Below are 27,552 nucleotides of genomic sequence, written 5' to 3' on the forward strand. Positions count from 1 at the left end.
AAGGGCCAAAAGTAGTTGAATAAATTAACAGTTTAGTGTATTTTCGACGTTTAAGTGTGGACAAAAATGGCAAAATAGTAATTGTTTCAGGAAATCGTGTATGTGGTCGGAATGATGGATATCAATCTTCACATTAGCCGAGCCTCCGCCGTGTTGATTGGATGGATGAGGGGCACGCGCACATAAAGCGTCAATCAGCTGGTCGTTATGGAAACCGATAGGCGTGTAACCTGCTGTGCTGAGTGTCAGCGCAAGTCTCTGCGCGCGGCAGATCAGCAGACTCTGCGAGTGGATTTATAAACGCCACAACAGTGACAAGTTTAAGTCGTGCTCTTCACTTTGCAGGTAGCCTGAGGTAGGTGTTTTAATTTAACATTAATAACGAGTACGTTGTTGTACCACTTTTTAAATCTAAGTTAGCCCATGTTTTTCTTCGCATGAGTTATCTGTCATCATAAAGATTAAGATGCAAAAGTAATGACCGTTGTTACATTTGCCACAAACAAAAATACTTTTTTAATCGGAGTAACGTTAGTCGTCGAGTTGTGACATACTGAGATATCTGTATCTCTTTAAATGATATGCGACATGAATAAATAAAGTTGTTATTTGCCATTAATGACATTTTTATAGTTAACTTTTACTGTTAGAACCGGTTAGCAAAACGCCTAGCCTTTTCATATAAAGAGACTTCGCATTGGTGTCACACCCAGTATGCGAGTTTGTTGTTTGTGCTGTAAACATTGCACCGTGTCGTCTCTGAAAAAATATATATACTTAAAGATACACATTTTAAATGCGTGATATATAAAAAGACAAATGAGTCATGAGTCAAGTGAAATACAGCCTTTAACTTCAGTAATACAATGTTTTTGTGTTGGTTTGCAGCATTTCCACATCTTTAAGCAGACAAATTTTTAAGTGGAGAAAACAGCCGCTCATGTAATTGATCCAATATTGCCAGTGAGAACTATTATTGACTGTAGTACTGTTTGATTAACCATGTCCACACAAGAGACTGAATTACCAGACTGTCAGGAGAAGGGGGGCTTAAAGAGAAAACTCACGGGTCCACCCAGGCTTTTGCTGGGCAAGTCAAAATCAAAGGAGAGATTGGAAGGTAAATCACAGAGGAGGCAAAGACAAGCAAAATGTTGTGATGGCACAGTGGAGAATAATGATCAAGAGAACAGTGATGGCAAAGACCATGAATCCTCACTTATTACCCACCACAGCCCTCAAAAAGCCTCAGAGGAGAGGGTACCCCAGCCAGATGCTCCAGGAGATACCTCAGGAATTCTTGTAACACTGGAGGAGAGTGAAAGCAAAGATGAAAATATGGAAAGTAAAATGGACATGACCAGAAGCACTTCAAAAACATCCATTAAGAGGACATTTTCCTCACTCCTCAGGTGTGGCAAGAGGAAGGAATCAGACAAAAACAATTCTCAACACAACATGTGCAACTCTGTGTGTGAGAATAAATTGAGTAATGCAAACAATAAGGAAGTTCCTAATGGAAAAAGTAAAAAGAGAGTTTTCTTCACAGTGTGGCCCATTTCTAAGAGATCAGCCACATCCAATGTCAGTCTTGGGAGGGGATGTAAAGAGCAAGGCGGTGGCATGGTTGTTCAGGAGATAACGGCACCAAAAGATTTGACATTTAAAAAGATCTATCGCATCTTTCCAAGAAGGAAGAAAGCACCTCCTATTGATCAGTTTGAGTGTAGTGCTCACAATCCAACACAAAAAGAAGTAGGCCTAGCTGATCAACTGAATCAATCCCCTGCAGCTGTTATGGACACTCCCGGTATCAAGAAAGAAGAGAACCAAAAGGTGGAACAAGAAACACAAGCAGAAAGCATTTCAGAGACATTGACATTCAGTGCAGATGTGAGCATTAACATAAATATGGAGTCTGACATGGATAAAGAGCAGGAAATGTGTCCTGACCAAGATGTGAGTATGAATGAAGAAGATCAGGTGTTAAAAACCAATGGTATTTTGGATTCTGCGGTTCCTCTGTCATGTTGCAGTGGCTGTAGTTTCGACTCTGAGTTTCAGGCCACAACATCAGGTAGTGATCTGCTAGTCTTAAATAAGGAGACTATAGAGAATGATACAAAATGCAGGCCAGTGATTACTATAGAGCATGCATACGTATCAGAGGAAGAGAACATGTATGAGGCACCACAGTTTGATGGTCTTACAATGAATGGGTCCTGGCAACATTTAAAAATAACAACCACACTACATCCTTCTGACCTAAATGTGTCTACTGAACATGACCATGGCCGATGTAATGAGACCTTACTGATTCAGACGGCAATTTCAATGGTGCGAGCAGCCATCCGTGGCGCTGTGGAACAGCTCACAGTCGAGCAGCAGCACAATCAGATAAGTTTGGACCATGTGTAACCACACATATTCACATTCTTTATTTAGCGAGTGAATATTTCTCTGAGATGGTATAAATAAGCTGCATAAAAGAGGAGAGGAATTTCGTTAAATGTAAGATGACGCATGTATAAACACATATATCAGATTGTGGAAAAGTTTGTATTCACTGTGTGATTTAAATGCTGTAATTTTGTTTGCATGATTAACCTCTTTTTATGATTATTTACACTTTGTATTTAATGTTGCCTTTATTGTTCATATTTTTTATACTGCGATATTATTTCCGATGTTACTGCAGTCTAGTTTCTATAGCAATGAATATCTCACACATGATTCCAAGGAGGCACTGAGCCACATGTTTATGTTGTGTACAAGTAAATTCAACGTTTTTATGATAATAATTGGTCTAAGAACCCAGGTGTGTGTATTGGTTTCTCAATTCATATTTAAATGAAGCCCTGACTGAAGCCTACACTGAAGTTGTTAGATGTTATAAGTGACTGTATACATGACAAGCTTGGGAGTAATGCTTGAAGATAAGAATGACAGAGTTGGCAGCAGGGAAGATGTTTGCTTTTGTGATTACATGCTACTCTCTTGTGGCACTAAGATGCTACTACAAGATGGTCAGTTTCAGGATAGTTCACCCGAAAATTTGAATTATGTCATCATTTACTCACCCTCATGTTGTTACACACATGTATGACTTTCTTTTATCAGCGAAACAAAAAAGAAAATGTTTTGAACAATGTTTCAACTGTTTTGTCCATGCAATGAAAGTCAATGGGGTCCAAATTGACTTTCGTTGCATAGAATGTTTTAGCCGCATTTCCACCGCAGGAACTTTCCCCGTGGGAACTATAGGGACTTTGGGGTGGTACTCGGTGTGTTTCGACCGCAGGGACCAGGGTCTAAATGAAGTTCTGGGTAAAAATGTCCCCGTCAGAAAGTCCCTGCTCGAAAGGTAGTAGCCTACTTTTTCAAATTTCAGGAACTTTCGGGGTGGGACTTGGGCGCTGAATCCAGCAGGACCTGGAAAGTCACCTGTAGTCCTACTACGTCACCGCACCAGCCACAGGTCTGGGGGAGAAAGTTCCTGGGACAAATTGTTCCGGGTAATTTCATTGGAAACGCGGCTTTTGTGTTAAAAGTAATAGAATAAAGTCATGCAGGAGGTTTATTATAATAGGGTTTGAGGATGAGTAAGTGATGATAGAATCTTCATTTTAGAGGTGAACCATTAAAACCAATGACAAGTATACAAACAAAGCAGATGCATTATAAATCACAGTTTATTCAATGTGCCATTTATTTAAAAAAATAAATAAATAAATACCCAAACACATTATCACACAATGGCACTGAGTGCTGATGATGAATAAAACTAAATGGCCTGTTTAAATGCACTACACAAGTCTCACAAATAACACGAACGCAAGTTTTGCTGATTTAAAATACTCATCACAGTACACCAGCCTCAATTTGAGTATTCAATTAACATAACTGCAAAAAGTGGTGATTTGACAGTTCAAATACAGCACAAAGAAACCATGTCTACCATCAGTGATGTCTTAAAGTTGATCAGTCATTCTAAATAAAAAGTTTTGTCATGTCTCAGTGTTTGAAACATGACTGGAAACTATGTGCGATTGCTGTTTTTGTCCAGAATTGTTATGTTAGACATTTACAGTGGCATTGTCCCATCTTAGTTATGCACTGCCCCAGTTTATGTAGTACGATTGTTAGCAAACTTGGATTATACTCTGTTTCATACACAATATAATCATGAAAGTCCTTCAGCATCAAAAAGCTTTTAGAAAAGCACCAGTTGCTCACATTCATTTGATAGATTATTCTGATTGTGTAGAAGTCTTGGACAACTTTGCACAAATAGGCACTGTTCACTGTTAACTTGAAAATGAAAAACAACTGGATTTGGTTCAACAGGCTGAGCAATAGTTTAAGTGCTTTTCTTTACAGAGATGTTTGGCAAAATATATTCTAAGGCACTGAACCCGTTTTGTAGGAAATTCGATTTAGGGAAGAAATCATTTAGACTCTTTGCACAGTCAGTTTCACTCATTAGGCCACAACCCAAAAATAAACAAGAAATAATAACATTATATTAGCTTAAACTGGCCTCTAAAAACAGATATTACGATTGCGGTCATTTGTCAAATGTGCCACTTTATAATGCTATTTGAGTTTCCTGCGCATGTGCTTGTCGATTTAATACTTTCTTTGACTATATAATTGATCCAACAGTGTTCAGTCATCCAAGAGTCAGCAACATCATTATATATCAACACTACAATCATCAACACTTAAGTTTTAAACAAAATTATTTTATGTTTTAACACTGACAGAGACTTTTGGGACAGGACAGAAGTGCTGAGTCTGAGAATATTCTGTGTTCAATACAAGTTAAACTCAATCGACAGCATTTTTGTCATTTTGCACAAGACATAATTTCGACTTGTCCATGTTTAAAAAAGCAAAAATCTACATTATGTTAAGGCACTTGGAATGAAACTTGAAAGTTGTTTGAGAGTTTTAGGGTTTACAGCATTAAGCACAAAGTATTGTGAAAAGTAAATATACCACACTGTATTTTTGCTAAGTATACTACAAATACATTTACATATTTATGTACTTAATATAAATACCCTGCAATTTATGGTCTGCTAAATTGGAACAACTAATTTTGTACTTAATACACTTCCGTTATCTGGAAACAGGTCCAACTTTAGATATTCTTAAGTATATTTGATTGTGCTAAAGTGGAACCATTGCAAGTATACTTTAAGTACACTTTAAATATCTTGCATTCAAAGACTGATATTATACAGAGATCATACTATCCTTACTAATAGTGGTATTAAAACACATTTTTTAGGCTTAAAAATTTAAGAAATGTGCATTGTGCAATAAAGAAGTACTCCAAATAAAGTTTAATTATAATATTTATATCAGCAAGTATCAGTAAATATGTTAATGGTTGTTCTAAGTGTGAAATAAATGTATTTTAAATACATTTTGGTATTGTTTCACTAGAGTATATATACAGGTGAACAGCCTTTCTAAGGATACTAGAAAATGTTATCCCTCCAGTGTCTGCGCTATTTCTTTCCAGAAGTTATGACCGGTAAAAAAAAAAATTTCTTAACCCCGCACACAAGCACTCATCAACTTGTGCGCCCGTTGTTGCCGACTTTAAACCAAATGGCCTGGATATAGTATAACTTTACACAGAAAAGGGTCCCACTTTATATTAAGTGGCGTTAAGTACTATGTACTTACATAAAAAAAATAAGTACAATGTACTTATTGTGTTCATGTTGTATTGTAAAACAATTTTGCTGCTATTGAGGTGTGATGCGGGTAAGGTTAGGGACAAGTGTGGTGGATTGGGTAGGTTTTAAGGGTGAATTAAGGTGTAAGGGAAGGGTCAACTGTGTAATTACAAATGTAATTACATAAATTAATTACAGCTGTAATTACATGCAGGAATTTTTTAAATATAAGTACAATGTAAAAACATGTAGGTACACAATAAGTCCATTGTATCAAATTATTAATTTCAATGTAAGTACATAGTACTTAAAGCCACTTAATATAAAGTGGGACCCAGAAAAGGATAGTAAGTGATTTTATTTTCAAACTAAAAATTTTACGTCTTGTGGCTGTACTATTGAAACAGTGCTTATTTAAACATTTTAGCGATTTACCCCATTCACTTCCAAAGTGTCTCACTCTAACCCAGATTTTTGCTCTTTTGTTTTTGAGTAAAGGAGAGACAGGTGGAAATTTATTTTTGTGGTCATCAAAATTATAACACAAATGCTGTCGATTGAGTTTAACGTCCTGAACCCAGAACGTTCCTTTACCTTACATTGTGTGTTCACATGAATATAAGTCAAACACGACGTCATTCCACAGTCACTGCGTCCACGCTCTCCTGAGAGACCTCAGAGTCCAGTGAGTAGCAGGAGCTGCCATTATCCTGAGTGTCTTTGGCTGCGTCCTCTCCCGTGGCTGCGGTAATATCAGGCTGGCCCTCGCAGCCATGGAGCAGCTGCCCGCAGAAGCGGCTGTAGCGATGGTATCGCAGTGGCTTGCCCACGTGGGAGAACATGTGCTCCTGCAGCTGGCTCTTCTGGGAGAAACGAAGATTGCAGACGGCACAGGCCATCTTGCGCTTTCGCGTGAAGGCTGCCAATGGGCTGCCGCTCCGTCCGGTCCCGCTGCCTCGCCTGAGTTCCACAGCCAGCTCATCTGCCAGGGCCTGGCTCTGCCGCAGGGCCTCCTCCAGACTGCCAGAGTCTATGCGCTCCTTATGAAGCCGCCTCTCCTCCAGGGACGTGTGCTCCCCAGTTTTGTCCTCTGAAGGGCCTTCCATCAGACCGCTAGTCTCGAGGGCACAGGCTGTATGGGTAAAAAGGTGCTCTTGTAGGCCTTCGGGTGACAGACATCGTTCACCGCACCGGGGGCACAAAAGCGCTAGAGGGCCATCTTTGAATAGACTGGCTTGACAGGGGCTCACCTGGGCTGGGGAGAGAGAGCAAAGCTCCTTGTCGCCGTCCTGTTGTTCTTCCTCCTCTACCCGTTCCTGTTTGATCCGTGCCGAAATGTCAGATTCATCCCCCGAGGCCACCGAGGACGCGGCACGGAAGCTTTGAGGCTGTCGCTCAGATGCGATGCCCTCCAGCCCTACAGCGAGAGCTAAACGGCCATGTGTGCGATCAGCCCTAGTGCTGGAGCAGCTGTCCTCAGGGTCCCGTGAACCACCAGCCTTCAGGCCTGAGTTCTCTTTACTGGCGAGCTGCGAAGAGATTTGGATGCCATACAGATTGGACATACGGATGGGGTCAGAGGATGCATCGGGGCCACCCTCGCCTGTTTTACGGCAGAGCTGGTATGCATGGAGGAACTTGATGCCTTCCTGAAGTCTGCCCTGGTCTACAGGTTGTTTTGGACCCATGCCTGTGTACATGATGTGTAACAGGTAGCTGAAGACATCTGGTTGAATATCTGTGGGCTGGATCTTGATGCACTCACTGAAAAAAGCAAGACAGTCAATTAAAAACACAATAAGCGATGTATTCATTTTCTACTAATTGTGTTTAATAATTGTCATTTGGTCTATATTTAATATTATTATTAACATGCAACAACTTTTGTTGTTTATCAATCAAGTTATCTTGACTTCCTCCACATTCTTATTTGATTATCAGACAAGTAAGCATGATGGGTGACCCTTCAATTCAGTACTGTTATGTTGGTACAGTTCAAGATAAAGTCAACAGGTGGTAGTTGCAAAAAGTGGTAGTTTTAGAGCTTTAGTTAACCTGGACTGGTGGATAAAGATCATTTTGAAGTAGTTTGAGAAGGCAGCAAGGACTGCGCGATGAGCCTTGAAGTATACATTGCCAATAGCAACAGTGCAATCACACAGAAAGCCAAACTCCCTTTGGACGTTCAGCTGCTGCAGGAGGAACAGACTATGACCAGACACGTCCATCTCAACCTGTTACATAGAACATACATAGGTAGAAGACAGATTTCAACCAAATAAATCCCTATGCAAAACTTGAATAGCCTACTGTTATGATGGTATCAGTAACAATGGCTTTTACCTATATTAATACAGTATAGAGTATTTAGTCGACATTTCTAGCAACATAAATGTTGTATCTTTTGTATTTACTGAGTTATTTAAAAACCATCCTCTTATATGACAAACATATTTTACATCTCTTTTCTGTCTCATGTCTTTACAAATATAAAAAAGTCATTATGATTTAAGTTTTTTTTTTTTTTAATCCACTTATTTTGAATTTTTATGAAAAGCTGGGGGGGGGGGTCATGTCAAATACAGTAACCTTTTTTATATTAACAAATATAAAAAAATATTAGAAAAATGTAAAAAAAAATATTTAAAATATTTTTTTTTAAATGCATGACAAATATTTTTTTATATATTTATCAACAGAAATACAAAGATTACATGTGAAAGGACTCAGCACATACTTTTAAACTATATTTCTTTTTTTTATCCTCTCAATTTTTTCCTTGTCCCGCAGATGCATAGTTATACATGATAGACCAGTGCCAGAACCAACCAATGAAGAGTCTCCTAGAAGAGCCTGAGTTTACTGGGTAACTGGCGACCTCTATCGATCAAAATGGCCATATTATTTTAACAAATTTTGAGACATACCAGATGTTTACATCTGGAGAGGGTTGGCTTTTTTGTTTTTTACATTGAAACGCATGTGTAAATTACATTCTTACATTATTTATAGGTAGGCTACTATTTGGGGATTTTATAGGAAGAATTTTCTTCTGAAGCGGCACGTTCTTCTTAATATACGCTATAACTTAATCGAAGAATGACATCTTGAATCATTGTATCAATTATAGCCTACGTAATTCCTGGACTGTAGCCCATTTAACGGTTACAGACTAGTGCAACATTTTAAAATCTTTGCAAGCAGACCTGACCAGACAATCCCTGACAGTGATTCTTATAGCCTATTTCATTGCACAAAAGGACGTTTACAATCAGCAAATGTCGCATAGGAAAATGTCAACGAATGGATATTACACAAAATATCGTGTAGGAGCTATTTAGTTCATGCTTCTGTAACATGCATGGTCTGACTCCCAGCAGATTTGCCCGCGATAGAATCATGTTTTTTTACACGTCTAGTCTACACCGATCAAGTGTTGTCGAAGAAAAGGTGTCCGTTTTCATGCACCTTGGCCAACAAAACATGCATTAACCAAAGCACAGACAAAATGCATTCACGCGGTCAAAAAATGCAATCTTACCAACTATATGAGAGAAACGGATAATAATTTCGTGTTTGTTGCAGCAGGAAAATTATCTTATGGTCTCGCGGTTCTTCATGCGATTGACGGCTTAGCTTGTTATCCGTCACGTGACCGTACTGTACATTAACTGATCCAGACGCACGCATAGTGAAAACATGAAGCAGACGCTATATGCTTGTATTTAAATGCTCGTTCGTTACATTTTTGTTCTTTTATGTCGGAAAGATCACTCAGGCCAGGTATAACTGTAGACAATGCTAGTCTAGTGTGGTAAACTCGCTAAACGAAAATGCGTAAATAAATGAAACCCTGCATGGACGAGAGAGCAAATCCAGGTTAGCAAAAAAGTCTGACAGCGCTAATAAGGCGCTCATGAAATTGTTTTAGTTTAACACACATACATAGGGACACTTCTAACAACTTAAATAGCCTACTTGAAAAATCATAGCCTAAACTCATCTGTGTAAAAACGTAGCACACAGACTTAACAACACAATAGCTAAAGCAGTCAATTGACTGAATGAATACAAATATTTTTATTAGCCTATATTTTTAATTTTTTGAGAATTTTAATGATATCAAATGTAAAAATTTAAACATGTTTATAAATAACCTAAAAAGCTATGTGATGTGAAATTAATGTAGGCTTACAAAAATAGTTATATTTCTCATTTCAATTATAATCAAATAAAAACTGATTTGAAGAAATTTGGTTCCCCAAAATGCTTGGCATGGTGCTGGTGATATAGCGATTTTTATTGTTGATATAAAAATTGCATGATATAAAACTACTACCAAATAAGTAGGCTAGTTCTTGCTGGAAAAAAATGCAAAACGTAAGATATATTACATCATTATTTCTATTTCGTTTTCAACACAAGTGTTACCGCATTCGTCCTGAAGAGCATATTTTCATACATGGTTTGGTTGCATTTTCACTGTGCTGCGCGTGCTGGGGCGGGCTGGATTTGCGTGAGCGGGGCCGGATCTCAGTGCGGTGATAGAGCTCGCAGAGCGGCTGTGCGGAAGTTCTTTCATCCGCGCTGCACAGAAGGGGCTTCGCCCTCGAGATTAGCTATTCTCGTCCCAAGTTTTCGCTTGGACGAAGGCAAAAGAGGTGGAACTTCTTCGCTCTGTGTTTTAACTTGAATTCTGTCGTTCGCTACAAGTTAGCGCCCATTACCGTCGGTGAGTATTTTCCGTGTGTTTTGCGTGTAAACACGAGCTGCAGTAATGTGAAGCTCATAGCGTATGTGCGGGAAGCTGCGCGGGGGTGGCACTGCATGCTTGCGTGAGAGATCTCCCTACGACAACGGTCAGATATATTCTGTTCTGCTGTCTCTTGAGTAACAGATCCTTTTAAAACTTAATGTTGACACTATGGGCAATCGTATGGTCAGATCTTTTGTGTGTTGTCCAAGTAGTTTGATTTTACTTTTAAGTGCGGTGTATGATTGACAGCCACAACGCCCGCATGATTCTGTCTCTAAAATGGGCCAATGAGAACGCGGGGGCGGGATGTAAACCTCTCTGTTGGCTTTATGATGGAGCTGAACGACGGAAACGAGCTAAATTTGAAGCTAATTTATTATACTGTAGATTCCATTTATTATTATAGCCAGGTCAATTGAGTTTATTGACCAAGTTTGCTCCTATTAGGGATTTTTTACCTTGTGAGTTGCCCATTTGGTTACAATATAGTGCAAATATTTGTTTAATGTTGCCAAATGGCCATTACTTTAGTTTTACATCTAGGTGTGAGTGACTAATGTCGACTAGGTGTTCAATACTGACTATGTATCTAGTTGATTAGTGAGTTTGACTATTTTATCATTATTTTTCTTATATACACTACTGTTCAAAAGTTAGGGGCCAGTACCAAATCAGCATATTAGAATAATTTCTAAAGGATCATGTGACACTAAAGAGTAATGATGATGCTGATAATTCAGCTTTGCCATCACAGGAATAAATTACATTTTAAAATCAAAACAGTTATATTAAATTGCAATAATTATTCACAATTTAAAATGTTTTACTCAGTTTTTGATCAAATACATTTCCAAACCATAAAAAAGCTTTTTTAGTGCGGGTGCTTGAATTAGTGTGCTGTTCTTCAGCTGAAAATTTGCATAATAAAACCCTCTAATAGAAGTTGTTTTCTATTTTTCTTCCTGTTTTTAAGCAGGCATACACATTCACGTGTCTTTGTATGTTTTTGGGTGTCTTGTCATGATGAGTGTTATAATTTTTTGACAGCATGACATTTCAAGTTAAAAATAGTTGAAATTTTAAAAACGTATCTAGAGACACCTGAACTCCATGTTTCATTCCTTTTCAAAGGTATGTTTTGAACATCCACAATTAGTTTGCAAATCAATACATTATCATGATGGTCATGGCCAAAGGCCACAGTCTGTGAAAAAGAAGATTCCTCAAACTTGGGTCTTACTAATTACTATGTGTTTCTTTATGATTGTTCACAGGGTAATGGCAAGGCCAAGCCACAGTGAGCATGTCCTGCAGCAGCTCAACAACCAAAGGGAATGGGGCTTCCTCTGTGACTGCTGCATTGCCATAGGGGACATTTATTTCAGGGCCCACAAGGCCGTGCTGGCAGCCTGCAGCTCTTACTTCAGAATGATGTTCATCCGGGATCAGCAGGGGACTGCGCGGTTCGATCTCAGCAACATGCATATCAGCGCAGAGTGCTTCGATCTCATCCTGCAGCTCATGTACCTTGGCCGAATCGTTGTGGATCACTATGAGTTTGAGGAGCTGAAATCATCTATGACCTACCTACAAATGTACTACATCCCAGACTCTCTCGAGGACCTCCGAGACATCCGAACGTCCAATTTGACTCCCTCGTCATCTGCGTCGTCCTCTTCGTCGTCCAGTTCCTCGTCCTCATCCAGTGTGGTTGGAGGCAAGATGATGTTTGGCGTTCGAATGTTTGAGCAGCAGCGACCAAGCCCTTCTGAGAATGAACGCACAGCAAAATCCTTAACCACAACTGCTCGTCAAACCATTAACATCTCAACTGTCAGGCCTTCTGAAGATGTGGTAATTCCACACCCTCAGCCACACTCGGAGACTGTTGTAGACCAGCCGTGTGACTTGAGGAAGAGAACTTCAGGCCGAAGCTCTGCCATGAAAGAACGTCCTCGGTTTGGACGCACATACACATGCGACGATTGCGGCTTTGTGTTCAGCTGTGAAAAGCTGCTTATCGAACACATCCTCACATGCACCAATCGCAAAGCTTTCCAGACGCCCAAAGTCGGCAAAGAGGGTAACGGTGATGCTGGCAAAGCCGAGAGTTCGAACTCAGAGGGTACAGATGAACACCGAGCAGTTTGCAAGGGCGAAGAGGACTGGACAGACCACAAGCTGGATGCAGAGACCGTGATCAGGTCTGTCGCCACTGGCATGGACGGCGAAGCTGCCTTCTCCAGGAATATAACCATTAAAGTGGAACGAGACAATGACTCCGAGAGCGATTTGGAAACTATAAAAGTCGTGAAGGTAGGGAACCATAACGTAGGGAGCTGCAAATTTCGTACCAGGGCATACAAAGACAATCTTGCAGACCAGATCAAGTTTGACAGCGAGGAAGAGGCTGGAGTATCCGCCATGGATGCTTTGGAGGGCCAAAGCACAGGGTTAGAGACGGATCCAAAGGTGCAGCGGATCAAAGAGGAAAAGCAAGATGGTGCGTCCATTCCATGTGAGTTGTGCGGAACCCTGTTGACGGAGGAGAATCAGTCTGCTCATTACATCTCCAGCCACATGGGACATATCTGCGCCTGTGGAAGGTGCGGCCAAGTGCTCATTAAAGGCAGGCAGCTGCAGGAGCACGCAGAGCGCTGTGGTGAACCCCAAGGAGCCGAGACGGACTCCCCAGGTGAGGATTCGCTTCTACTTGAAGATGCCGAGGCTATGGATGAAACCTTGCTGGAAGGAGCCGACCTGGGCTTTCGGTGTCCGCTCTGTGGGTTGATATTTGAAAGTGAAAGTCTTGCAGTGGAGCATACGTTGTCTTGTCCGGAACAGGAGCCCTTCCGGCCCGTTCTGTTGGAAGACAGCGGCGAGCCAGACCATCGGCGCAAGCATTTCTGTGCAATTTGTGGCAAAGGCTTTTACCAAAGGTGTCACCTACGAGAGCACTACACCGTGCACACCAAGGAAAAGCAGTTCACCTGTCAGACCTGCGGGAAACAGTTTCTGCGCGAACGACAGCTTCGGTTGCACACTGACATGCACAAGGGAATGGCGCGGTACGTCTGCCCTGTGTGCGATCAAGGTACGTTCCTTAAACATGATCATGTGCGACACATGATCTCTCACCTATCTGCCGGAGAGACTATCTGCCAGGTGTGTTTCCAGATTTTCCCCAGCGCCGAGCATCTGGAGAAGCACATGGATGTGCATCTGTACATCTGTGGCGTTTGCGGAGAGAAGTTCCGCCTCCGGAAAGACATGCGGAGCCACTACAACTCCAAGCACACCAAGAGACAATGAGAGGCCTCTCTCTGCAACCATTGAATCTTTGAAATAAGCCATACTGTAAATGTGAGAACAAATCTATGCACTTAGACACCAATTGTAACCTTTACAACTGCACTTTCTATGTGTATGCAAATTCTGGATGTCTTGCTCAATGTTTTTGGTGGGATATAGTGCCTCAAGCTTTTGTTTTAATTTTCTTAAACTTAAGGATGGATATCCAGACACTAGTTAAGTCTAGATATCGACTAAATCACACTATCGGTGGTGTTTCAGTTGAAAATGCTATATAGGTTTGTCCTTAGGAAACCCATGGCTATTAGTTTTACATCCAATTAATAATATCTGTTCATAAAGCTTTAATGATGGTGCACATTGGCTTGTTAAAGTTGAAAGTTTACCAACATTTTAACTTTAGTATTTAAGATAACTTTTGTCAAAGGGGTCATTTGTTTTTTTTTTATGTTATTGGTGGTGCTCTTTATTTTTTTGTGAATGCATAGATTCAAGCACATACTGCTACCATTTCATCATTATTTCAAATAGCTCTGGTGCCATTACCTATCATAATGCTCCATATACAATTGCCCTTAAAAAGATAGTTTAGCTTGAAAAATGTCTGCTTTTGTCAACAGGGTCTAATCTTGTTTTGGACCCCGTTGACTTTCATTGTGTGGATGAAAACATTGTTAAGAATATCTTCTGTGTTCTGCAAAAGAAAAAAAGTCACACAGGTTTTGAACAGAACAAGGGTGAGTAAATGATCACAGAATTTTAATGTTTGGCTACCTATCCCTTTAAAGCACAGATTTAATAAGGAGAATAGATTGCTAATAGTATGCGGACACTTTTCCTTCCTTGCACCAGAACACTAAAAATACTGTAAAAAGCAAAGAAAAACACTCTTGTTGATGCCTTTCAGCTAACTGTCCATGCTTAATCGTCACTCATACAAAACCCAGGAATCTATGCAAACTGTTGTAAATTCAACCCTAATTTATTGTGCATTCACAGAGTTGATGTGAACAGAGTTTAATGGATTACATCAACATTTATTGTGTGTAGTTATTTCCGTATCCCAAAGATATTCATGTAATATTCATATAAACAGATTTATAAAGTCTCTCAGTTTTTACGCAAACTACAGTATCTGTTTCTAATAAGGACTATGTGACTATTGTTCAGAGCAATTGAGTTGTGTGGTTTTGTTTAGGGTCCAGATAAAGCTTAAATCGGCTTATAAGAGGTCTTAACATTTCAAATATTTCACACCTTTAGAGTTGTTGTGGCTTGATGTGAAGTATGTGAAAATGCAATATAATGCTTGCACAAGGGTGTAGGGTAAATTATTACATGTTTGTATTAATAAAAAAGCACTTCTGCAATCGTTATCTTGTCTGAAATGTCCAATGAAATAACCAGGTTGGTTTGTTTTTGTGTTTTTAAAAGTTGAATTACATGGCGTTCATACAGGCCACAGTGCAGATTTTTGGAGCTGCGATCAATGAGAACCATCAGCGTGGCCATGAGATTATACAGATTAATCTAGGTGCAGTAAATGATTGGATTAAGAGCAGGCAGTCTGGCTAAACTTTGGACAGTTGGTGCTCCATGCTTCTGTTTGAAATAAGTTGCCACATTCAAGTCAACTGCATTCAGGCTAAGGTAAATTAATGATGTGATGTATTGCTTTTGTAATAGTATATCAAGAGTTTAGATCACATCTATTCTTCATCAGTAGTCACATTTGTGAAGGGTTATCAAACAAATAGAGTATAAGGACCAAAGCAAGCAAGTAATATACATGTACAGACAAACAGCTCAAACATTTGCACAGGCTTTTCAGCTGTGTATTTGAGTTGTGTTGTGATCTAAGCCTATGGTGAGAAAATGTGGTAGAAATATTAAAAGGAATATATGCAAATACTGGTTTTTGTTCATATTTTAAAAATTTCCTTCAGTGTTTCATACTTTCTTGGATTTAAAAAGGATGGATTTAAATAAAAGTTTAAAAATTGGTGATTTGTTTGATGTAATTGACATGAAATTATAGCAAACAGGAATGCAAAACATATTTGTATAGGATGTATTTACTGTTTTATTTGACAATGATTCATTTATCATATTAAGTATTTTCTGTAGTCTGATACAGGCTGACTGCTGAATTATTATAGCCGTCTGACTGTTGGACAATGGCAGTGTAATATTTGCCATGCAAATGATTATTCCAAACCCATCTGTGATATTTTATCCCTTTATTTAACCAACCATTTCAAACACAATAACTTGTAAAAGATAAATCCACAAAATTGTTTTAAAAGGGTTCGAATTATAATTTGGTGCATTATTTGCTGTGAGATTTATGTAACTTTGTTTACAACTGCAAGCTTCATTTGCTTCAATGGCTTGCTTTGCTGATTTCTTTTGGCTACATTGTCTGCAGTGACAATGGAATATATTATTATAAATCGTGTATTATGGTGCGTTCAAGTCCTCCTGGGAAGTTCGTACTTACGAGGTGGGAAGGAAGTCGTGTTTACGACGGCAGGTCAAGTCACTTTCGTCGAAGTAAGATGAGTAAGAGTACATTCTCTTAATTAATTACACAAATATACAGTAAGGTTCTTGAACTCTTGTACTAGAAAATGAAGAACAAGTAAATGTGCATCAGGTGTAGGCCTACTTTGTTTTTTATGTTTTCAATTAATTTATGAAGCCATTGCCAACTTTATAGTTACATTTGCATGTGCCATGTTTCTCAGTGACGCCCACAACTCAAGAGATGACTTGAACGCACCATTAGCTCACGTGCATTAGCATTGATTCCATTCATCCTACCTGTGTCATCTAAAAGTGTGTCCAAAAGAAAAGTAGAAAGCCACGACTCTTATTTTGAAATTAAGGTGCAAAGTTGGAACAAGGAGTGATCTGTGTAGGTATGTAAAGTAAGAACATAGTGAACTAATCAAACACACGGGTCAAATTGAACAAGCATTTACAGTGTTTGTTTGTTTCCAGGGTAGTGCCATCACTAACCTCTAGATGGTGACATTTCTGTCATAATATTCGGCCTGAAGAGGTGCTTTTTATATAGCCTACCACAATCTACAGGTTAGGTTTAGGGGAGATGATCTTAGGGATTTTATACAGCTGAATTACAATCTTTTTTGGCAGTCTAGAGATGGTTTCCAAAACCACAAGCTCATTGGCTGCAAAGGCAGTCAAGCTGTTACAACATGTAGGCATTAAAAGGCTTTTAAATTATCTTTTAAAATCATCTTAGACATCTCCTTTTGGATTGTATCCCTAAATGTTATTTCTATCCCAAATTCTAGATATCAGCACAAAACCATCCTTCGCATACATAGCCTGTGTTTTGCTATAATTATCTGCATAAACACAGGCCCTATCTCAGGCTTTCAAATGAGTTTATGTCTGGTTAAAAGCCTTTTAATGCCTACATGTTCCCCCAACAGCTTGACTGCCTTTACAGCCAATGAGCTTGTGGTTTTGGAAACCATCTCTAGATGCCTTGCGGTGCTCACTGTGACGCATACAAACTCTGTATTTGTCCAACCAAATTAGTTTAGCATGGAAAGGAACTTTTGGTTCTCAGTGGGGAAATACCTCAGATGGCAGAATGTGTTTAATAAAAAGACCCTTGATTAGAGATGTGGAATTCTTCTATATTTCAGACCAAACAAATGTGAAGGATTCAATATATTGCCTTTCGTATTTAATGTAAATTAATGTAATGTGCTACTTTTCTATTAACTACTCTTTGTATTATAGGCTTACCTTGAAATTCTTAATTAAGAGACTTTTTTGGCAAGTGGCAAGTGAACAATGTCTTTAGTCCAGGTCATCATGTAGCTTAGCTTGTATTTCCTCAGTATGTTTGTTTAGTGGAAGCACAAAGCACACGATGTCTGCTTTTGTTTATGTGTTTATGTTATTCTTTTATTATCCACTTGGTGGCACTGTTTATTCATATCAATGCGTTTGTAACTTTTATACCACATTATGAACAGGTTATGTACTCGTGCCCAATGAGTGCATTTAAGAAGCTTATTGTGTCTGCTTGGCTGACACAATTCAGTCTACTAAATAAGTAATATATTACAAGTCTTGGCTATGTGTTCTCAGATTGCATTATATATTGTGAGTGAGTTAAAAGCATCTAGCCTAAAGCCTCCATGTCTAGCCTTTCAACAGTAGGCTACAGTCAAGGGCACAAGCCCTCCATGAAAAAAAAAAGAAAAAGAAAAAGTGTTTCAATATTTGACTTTTTTTTTTTTTTTACTGTCATAGAACTGCTGCAATTCAGAGTCATTCACAAGCTGCATGCGCAATTAAGAGCTGCTTCATCGTTGACAAACATTTTTGTTTGCTACATGGATTCACCTCGTTCAATGTTAGGCTATTTTTTGTTTTCTGTCAAAGAAACCCGTAACTATTTCGGAGTGCCGCTGCAAACGATTCAGTGCGTGAGTGAACTGTCCGAATGAATCTAATTTTGTTTCTGAACTAGAAATCAAATAATCATACATGCAGAGCCGGATTAACGCAAAGGCAAACTAGGCACGTGCCTAGGGCCCGATTGGCGGGATGGGGCCCAGACAGAGGGACAAAAAAAAAAAAAAAAAAAGTACAAATGTCCTATCTACAATTTATTTCAATATTTATTAATTCACTATAAATAGTGACGATGTTTATCTTAACCATAGACTGTTACATTACTGCAGTTAAACCAATTAATGTGTGCCGGCTTCTGAAAGTATGTGTAACGAACGCATCCATCAGATGCTGCGAGGCTAAAGCCTAATAAGCACACAAAGAAGCACAGCTCATAATGCAGGTGTGAGAGTTGTCGTCATCTATTTTGGAGTGATTGCAATGTATTCTAAATATAAACTTGTACTGTAGATCAGCGTCATTTCTGGAAAAATCATTCACCGCTTTATTACGAGTTTAAAAGAGCGCGAGCGTCATTAACGTGCCCAGACGCGACGCTTTGAATTTGCGCGTACAATGAATAACATCGCGTCGGGAGCTGACTAGTAAAAAAGCTACAAAATTAAAAGACAAGACGTCTGTATTCTAAGTTAAAAAGCCAACACACTACAACATTTTTAAATGTTTCAAATAGTCTAAAGGATCTCATATATATGGGTCTATCTTCTAAATTCTGCTGATGATTAGATTCCTGACATTACGCCAATAATTTCACTTTATATATTTTTTTCTGCTCAGTAGCGATCGTGTCTTTCTCTTCCACTTGATTTGTGTATAGCATATTTAAGGTAGCAATGCAATATAAAAGCACTTATGCTCATCTACTGAAGTGGGATTCTGGAACTGTGAATAAATTGAATAAAACAGCAAAATAACAACAACAACAATAACATCTTCATTAAACAAAAAAGAGATTACCGTAGATAAAGTTTGATTAATATGTACGGTACCGGTAAAAGTCTGGACCCATTACTATTTTTAATGTTTTTGAAAGAAGTTTATTATTATGCTCTACAAGCCTGCATTTATTTGATCAAAAATACAGAAAAAAAAATATATGTGTTAAATATATAAAAAGTGATAGTGAAGACTTTTTTAAAACAACTCTTTAATAATCAAAAATCCTGAAAAAAAGTATCACAGGTTATAAAATAAATATTAAGCACCATTTCTAACATTTGATAATAAATCAGAATGATCACGTGGCACTAAATTCAGCTTTGCATCACAGAAATATAAAGTATAGTAAAATAGAAAATCATTATTTTAAATTTTAATAATATTTCACTATATTATTTTTCTGTATTTTTGATCAAATAAATCCAGGCTTGATGAGCATAAGAGACTTCTTTCAAAAACATTAAAAATAGTAATGTGTCCAAACTTATGTACTGTGTAAGTAAAAATATACTGCTTTTAAAATTAAATGTTGTATAAATAAAAAGGTTAGGAATCATATTTGTTTCAAGTGTTTTTTTATTGGGGGTGGGGGGCCTCCAACATGAATTTTGCCTAGGGCCTCCTAATGTCTAGAACCGGCTCTGCATACATGACATGATTGCTGGAATTTTATTTTTCTATTTAAATCTATAAACGATTTTCAGGTCGGTTTACTATAATCTCTTTATTGGCAGACAAAAAAAGTATCTGTAATATTTTACCGGGTCACAGCGGTATTCACTGTTTTACACTGCACACGTCTACGGCGCATTACGGCTGCAACACGGCTACCGGAGCTGATCGCGCCCATTCTAGTCAATGCTTGTGTTTACACCGGCCGCGACGTGGCGCGTTTCAGAAGCTTCCCAGAAGCGGCTCTCCACGCCACTTCGCTAAATATAGGCGCCTAGTCTATTTTTGACGGACGCGCGTCCAAGTCGCACCGGAAATACAAAATAAAAGTTAAAAAAAAACCCTGTCAATTTCAAAATAAACACCCTGTGCAGACTCCCAAACGTATTGTACGTATATTGGCAATATATCCAAGAAACCCCAAAATCAGAAAAACACGTCGGACAGGCAAATCACGTGGTCTCGCACATCCAGTCGCTCCGCTTCTGATATGTTCCCGGTGTGAGTTGGCCCAGCGTGGAAGACGGAATAAAACCTTGTCGCAGCCGTAATGCGCTGTAAGCCTGTTTTATACTTCTGCGTCGAACTGCCGCCGTAGCTACGTCGTAGGCTGTGTGTAGCGCGCGTACCCTACGGCGTACCCTGACGTGCACCTCTCCAAAAATGTAACAACGCGTCAATTCTACGGGACACAAGCGCAGTGATTGGTCTGCCAGAACCCCTCCCTAGGGGTTTCACATGCTCCCTAGGTGCGCGTCAACGCGGACAACGACACAGAAGTATAAATGAAAACCAACACGTTGCCTACGGCGTATAGGCTCCGGCGTAGGTCCGACGCAGAAGTATAATGAGGCCTGTAGGCTTGTGCAGTGTAAATGAGGGGTCAGGGTACGCCGAAGGGTACGGGCGCTACACACAGCCTACGACGGCGTGAGTTCGGCGCAAAAGTATAAATAGGCCTTTACGTGAACAACCGTAAACACTTTTAAATGAGCTATGCTTTCTTAGCGTTGCCGCAAGGGGTGCTATAGAATGACTGTTTTCTTTTATAGCGGCTGCGTTCGAAATCGCAGAGGCCTACTCTCTTGAGTAGATACATATTTTAATAAGTAAATATTCAAGTCATATAATGTTCAAGTCATCTCGTATCGTATTTACGAGTAATGCACATGAACGCCACCACAATGTCGTAAATACGAGTGGGAAGCTCGGGATTTTCTATATAAAGGGTAACTAAACCGTAAACCAACTTTTTTTAGTTAATGATCTGTAAGAATGGGGCTTTATTAGTGCTGTTCATTGATTCAAGTAACTTTTTTGACATTTGGGTATAAAGTATTTTAATTTTTAAAATATATGGTGTAAAAACGTCTGAGTACTGCCCTCTTAAGGTTGAACGGTGGCTACTGCAGTTGAATTTTCCTATTGGATGTTTGCGGTGGCAAGTGACGTAAGCGGTGGCAGGTGACGTTAGCAGGAAGGCAAGTAACACAAGTTACTTGTAATGAGTAACCCCCAACCCTGCCTACCAGCGTCAGTTGCGTCACTTCACTGCCATTAATAAATCCCCTCCCGTGGCCTCATGGGATAGTAAAGTGTCCTTCGTATGCACACTTCAGAATCTCGCCGGAAGAAGTAGGTCATCCGGGTCGTTTTTTGCCTACTTTTTTATGAGTTCTGTGAATTCGGACATACTTCTTTTGTCAAGTTTTCGTCTGCTATTTTATAGGGAAGTATGTGATTTCGGATGCTGCCTCTGAGTTTCTCTTGTATCAGGTAAACATGGCAAAGCAACAGGTTGAAGAGAACCTTACTGAGAAAGTTAGTAGGAACAGTATGTTTATTGCAACTTAACTAAGAAAATACATCCAGATTAATGACAGAATGACAAATAAATGATTACTGGTTTTTATTCTTGCGTAAAGTATATTTCAACCCTTATAACATGAAGACTTTCTTCAGAAAACTTTCTTTAGAATTGCTTAAAACCAGAAATGACTTAAACCACATAATGATTTTTCTCAAAAAATGGCCTTATCTTTGACGCCGCAGTCTGTTTCCGTTACACCCAGCTAATTGAATTTCTTCTCCATTATCCCTAATTATATGTTCCAAAACAGCAGAGTTCTGCCTTGGATCATGGACCCAGAGAGCCCGTCTCATTTCATGCCCCTCTGATTTAGTCTGGCTTTCATGATGTCCTTTTAAGGCAGGTCTGTTTGTCACGACTGTGGGTGTCTGGTCCTCATGGGAGCTGGTCACGCCGACTTCAGTAATGGAGAGTTTCCATAACACATCATCCACCCACTCCAGTCATATGTTTACAGGCATGGTCCTCTTGAAGGTGCACTTTACAGCACTTCACAGCCACCTGGTCCTTTTGTAGTTGCTTCATTACTTGTCATTTAGCACAGACATTGGCTGTCTCTCCTCTTTACCGAATTAATCTTTCATGAGTATTATAGGCTCAGATAAACCACAGGACACTTCTGTTAGGCATTCAGCAGATGCCTCTGTCCAGAGTGACTTAAGATTGAACTTTGATGAGTTCATCGACTATGGTTTGTTCGTTCGATCTGGGCTGACCTTATAAAATCTTTAGTTTTCTTGCTGATTCCTTATTCCAGTCCACCCACGCTCTAATGTGTCATGTTTGGATATATTTAAGACAGGCACCCAGGTCATCATGTCATATGCCTAAGGAAAAAGACAACTTTTTATTTATTTATTTACACCAATTGCATGTGATGCTAGAAACCCCCAAAATAGGTTCACTTTTTGTTTTATTATGGCATTTTCCACTTTCTCCTTATCTGTTACTCCCACCGTCTGTCCTTTCACACAAGAGGCAGTTGAAAATACTTAGAGTGAAAAACTGTGACTGGACTCATGTAGCTGAGTCATGTACTCAATGGCCTTTAGATAAAATAAAATGAAAATATAGACTACTGTATGTCGAGTTAAGCTGTCTTTTTTTTTTCTTGACCTACTTTTTGGGTGTGCATGTTTACAGATAGCTTCTGTGCTTCTGTATATGTGAGATAGCTTTTAGAGCCTCATGCCTTAAAAGGACATGAACAATTCTTGAAATATTTCAAAATGACAACTGACCCATCTGTCTAAGTCCCTTAAATCTGTATGCTGGTTAAAAATGTGGCTGACATTATTTGCCAAGAACCTCAGCTGCTGCGGAAACAATATAAATGATGAAAAAAACGTGGGCTATAAATTTATTCCGTAATGATGTAAGGAAAGAGACAGCACATGTTGGCTGTGTATTTATTTAATGACATCTTCACAGTCATCCACAGTATCAGTTTTTGGCAGAGGAAAAAGTGTTATAACTGTATTTTGGCCTGCTTGACGAGTGTAGATATTAATCAAGGTTGGCTCTTGATGGTATTTGATAAGATTAAATGTGTGCGTCACCAAATCAATTCCTCCCCTTTGTGAATAACCTTGACTAAAATTACTTTTGATTACCAAATGCAGGTTGGATCCTGCAAATCCTGGTTATGTGACGTGCACAGTTCTGTCTCTATATTTCTCAATCTCTGTATGATTTAAGGTCAGATTGGGACACTAGTTTCCAAGTGTTACAAAACCTTTGAATGGTAAGGTGGATGTATTTGTTTTTTGAAAGATATACATGTAGAGATGAAGCCCACCGCTGGGTTGAAAAAAATGGGTTCTCTGCTACCTTTCGCCCTCATTTCCTTTTCTGTTATTCAAATCATAATAATTAATATTAATTATGTTGAGGTGACATATGTCAGTTATTCTAGCCCTATGGGTGATATACAAATGCTTTCGCCTGAGGGCACCTGTCTTGCACCCCTAGTGTTTCTAAATCCCACGGTGTTTGTGTGGTTTGTCTTGTGAGGACCCCTGTGAAATGTCAGATAGAAACCAGAGACAGCAAATCCTCAAGAACCTAATTTAATCCACAAAAGGTAAAAGAGGCCAATCAAGGTGAACTAATACTCACACAGTCCAAACTCTTGGAACATATACCATAATAGAATTATGACTCAAAAGAACAAATCATTTTAATCTTTGAGATTAAAAAGACTTTAATCTTTGAAGAGGATGGACAGAATGTTGCTGCAGGTGAAATTACACTGTTCACAGTGACATTGATCAACATGATTGATGCCACAGAGATTTCATACACATTGTCACCCCATACAAAGTCACCCTGATACACTATACATGCCTTATAGGAGTATAAATTAAATTGGACACTCAATTTCATGACAGTTCAAAAGTTTGGAGTTGGTATTATTTTGTAATGTTTTTGAAATAAGTCTCGTATGCTCACAAGGCTTCGTTTATTTCATTGTAAATCCAGTAAAACGGTAATATGTATATTATTTCCATTTAAAATAACACTTTCTATTTTAATATATTTTAAAATGTAATTTATTCCTGTAATGACAAAGCTGAGTTTTCAGCACCCATTACTCCAGTCTTCAGTATCACGTGATCCTCCAGAAAGTTTAAAAGAATAGCATTTATTTGAAATAGAAATCTTTTGCAGCGTTAGAAATGTCTTTACAGTCACGTTTGATCAATTTAATGCATCCTTTTAAAACTTCTTTAAAAAAAAAACAAATTTTACAGACCCCAAACATTTGAATGGTCAACAATGTGCATCTTCTGTACATTATATCTGTGTGGCATGTTATGTTTCTTTGCAAAAACAATCTGATTAGTTTCAGTGTAGATTGTAATCTAAAGTACAGTATCATGTTTATAGCCCCTAGTGGTTACACTTTACACTTATACAGTGTAAATATACACTGATGAGCCAAAACATTATGACCACCTGCCTAATATGCTGTTGGTCCTCTGCGTGCCGTCGACTCATCTGAGGCATGGACTCTACAAGACCCAAGGTGTCCTGTGGTATCTGGCACCAAGACGTTAGCAGCAGATCCTTCAAGTTCTGTAGGGTGTGAGGTGGAGCCACCATGGATCAAACTTGTATAGGTCCAGGACATCCCACAGATGCTCAATTGGATTAAGATCTGGGGAATTTGGAGGTCAGATCAACACCTTGCACTCTTTATCATTTTCCTCAAACCATTCCTGAACAATGTGTGCAGTGTGCATTATCCTGCTGAAAGAGGCCACTTCCACACCATTGTCATGAAGGGGTGTACTTGGTCTGCAACAATGTTAAGGTACAGTAGGTGGCACTTGGAAAACTTTTCATCCACATGAATTGCTGGACCCAGGGTTTCCCAGCAGATCATTTCCCAGAACATCACACACTTCCTCCACCAGGTTGCCTTCGTCCCACAGTGCATCCTGGTACCATCACTTCCGCAGGTAAACAGGGCACACATACACTCCCGTCCATGTGATGTAAAAGAAAACAGGACTCATCGGACCAGGCGAACTTCTTCCACTGCTCCAAGGTCCGGTTCCGACAGCAGTGAACAGGGGTCATCATACACTCTGATTGGTCTGCGGCTACACAGCCCCATACAAAGTACAATGCACTGTGTTGTGACACATTCCTCCCATAACCATCATTAAAATTGTGTTTGACCTTCTATTGGCTCAGACCAGTGCCTTGCCATAACAATCTGGCCCTTGTTAAAGTCAATCAGATCTTTATTCCTGCCCATTTCTCCTGCACTCAACGCTTTGATTACAAGAACTGATTGTTTGATTAGCATCTAAAATACCCAGATCTTATGTGGCCTTGTTAGGAGATTATCAACGATATTCACTTCACCTTAGACTGGTCAGAATGTTTTGGCTCATCAGTGGCCTTGTTTAAGTCCAATTTTTTATGCCCTTCCCTCACTAACTTCCCTTCATCTTGCTTACTTGGATGTGCGTCATTGCTTACGTTGCACGAGTGGATCCCTTGCAATGTTTTTAAATGGAACGCCCCAAACCTTTGTTGAAATCCGCAATGAAGCTGATTTATTATTTACAGTTTATATATATATAACAGTCAGCTTAAGGTAGCTACAAGTATTATGTGGTTAAATGTCAAAATAACTCTAATATAATACACTAGATTGTGTGGGGTCTGGGTAAATTAAACACCATCTGCTGTGACATCACAATCATGTTGCATTGTGGTCTATGGATCTGCCTGAAGCCCAATTTATACTTCTGCATCAGTTTTCACCACTGCCAGTTAGATGATCTTTGTTCAGTTGTTAAGTCTATTTTAAAAGACCATTTGCTATTTAGCTTTTATAAATAGTGGTAGATTTCCTCCACTTACATTTTTGATAAAGACTGTCAAAATCCACCATAAACTTTTGAAATCATTTTCTCTTAAGTGTTCCATTAATGGTTTCAGTGTATGTTTCCATTTATTAAGTGTTACCCACAGGATCTTTATAAATGCAGGGAATATACAGTTCCTTGCGTTTTAAATGTGCCAAAAGGTGAAAAAAAAAATAGTGAGGTCCCTTTTTAAGTTGATATTGCTATGGCGTAAACACTCTTTGCTCATCTAAAGCTAATGGGAATCTGCTCAGAGGCAGTTTGGTCGACTGGAGGCTTAATGTGATGAAGAAGTCCCCATGGAGAACTGATGGCTGGAGGCGAGAGATACTTCAGGTCACTTTAAAACCAGCAGCAACAAATGGCTCGTCTAACAGGAGTTCAAGAATTTGTTTCTAGATTTTTGTTTATTGGACTACTTTGGGTTGATGCCAAATAGTTGAAAGAGTATGATGTTAAAGTCTGTTAATTAGGCAAACCATTCCCTTTTGACAGAACTGCACTGATTAAATGCATCATGTCCCTAATGCACTATCCCCTGATCCATTCATTTCCAGTAACAAACGAACTGAATTCCCCATATACAATGTGACATCTTACTATGAACTTATTTGTATTTGTACAGACTAAGCATATAATTATCTGAGACTCCTCTGTGGGGTTTGGTTTACATTTCATGCATTCTCAGAGAGATTGATGATTCAGAGATGGCAATAAGCTTCAGTTGTGAGCATTGGGCACTTGTGCAGACATCTGGTTACTGTCACTGTGAGTGTCCTGCTGCTATCTGCAAGTGCTTTAAAGGAGAACTCCGGTCAATTTTAACATTGGGCTCATTTTTTTGTACATTTGGAGTGCTGTCAATACAGAGAACAACGACAAAAATCGGTGTTGCCTACACCGAGTTATTCTATTTTTAAAATTTGCACCCTGTTGACTTCAATGGGGCAAGTACTAAACCTGCTTTTAGCCTCTTAACATCCTTGATGTGTCATTACAAGTGCACAGAAAATGTGAGTGATTCCTTCTGAGTGAACACAAGTGAATCTGACTGCAGTAGATGTGAAAGATATGTATAAAAATTATGTTATTTAAGCCAGCGCAAATACCTGTGTTTACATCCTGTTTTCGATTGAAGTCCAAAGTAGTCGATTGCCGAGTTCACGCACATAGGTTTAGTTACCTATGATCACGCGCGTGAACTCGGCAATCGATTACTTTGGACTGCAACCCAATAATCATGTTATTAAATAAAAAATAATAATATTACAGGAAGAGCTTAATCCCAGATATGTGCCAGTTTAAAACAAGGGCCTCATAAAAACTGCTTTATATTTAAACAGTGTAACTGATATATAAATGTTATCTGGTGTTTAAGCAGGACCATTTTGTTTAGAAGATAATTAATCACTTTATAGTTCATAAGGTGGACACATTATAATCAAGCTGAATAACATTGGACTG

General features: G+C 39.0%; 2 protein-coding genes across 2 annotated transcripts; one reads left to right on the plus strand and one right to left on the minus strand.

The window, feature by feature from the left end:
* Nucleotides 1-6,183: 6,183 nt before the first annotated feature.
* On the minus strand, nt 6,184-16,661 carry zbtb25 (zinc finger and BTB domain containing 25). Its single transcript, XM_081379588.1, has 3 exons — nt 16,585-16,661; nt 7,749-7,927; nt 6,184-7,457 (listed from the first exon to the last, which is right to left on the minus strand). The coding sequence occupies exons 1-3, from the start codon at nt 16,591-16,593 to the stop codon at nt 6,329-6,331; spliced, it is 1,317 nt and encodes a 438-aa protein (XP_081235714.1). The 5' UTR covers nt 16,594-16,661; the 3' UTR covers nt 6,184-6,328.
* zbtb1 (zinc finger and BTB domain containing 1) lies at nt 10,175-15,765 on the plus strand. The gene is made up of 2 exons (XM_081379587.1): nt 10,175-10,425; nt 11,724-15,765. Exon 2 carries the CDS (start codon nt 11,728-11,730, stop codon nt 13,759-13,761), a length of 2,034 nt encoding a protein of 677 aa, XP_081235713.1. The 5' UTR covers nt 10,175-10,425; nt 11,724-11,727; the 3' UTR covers nt 13,762-15,765.
* Nucleotides 16,662-27,552: the final 10,891 nt, after the last annotated feature.

This window comes from Scardinius erythrophthalmus (genome assembly GCF_964197995.2).
Source record: "Scardinius erythrophthalmus genome assembly, chromosome: 11".
Lineage (NCBI taxonomy): Eukaryota > Metazoa > Chordata > Actinopteri > Cypriniformes > Leuciscidae > Scardinius > Scardinius erythrophthalmus.

Excerpts from the sequence above, each read along its gene's own strand:
- zbtb1 (XM_081379587.1), top strand. The coding sequence starts at position 11,728 with ATGGCAAGGCCAAGCCACAGTGAGCATGTCCTGCAGCAGCTCAACAAC.
- zbtb25 (XM_081379588.1), bottom strand. Across the intron at positions 7,458-7,748 it reads ATCTTTATCCACCAGTCCAG|TGAGTGCATCAAGATCCAGC; the intron begins GTTAACTAAAGC and ends TGCTTTTTTCAG.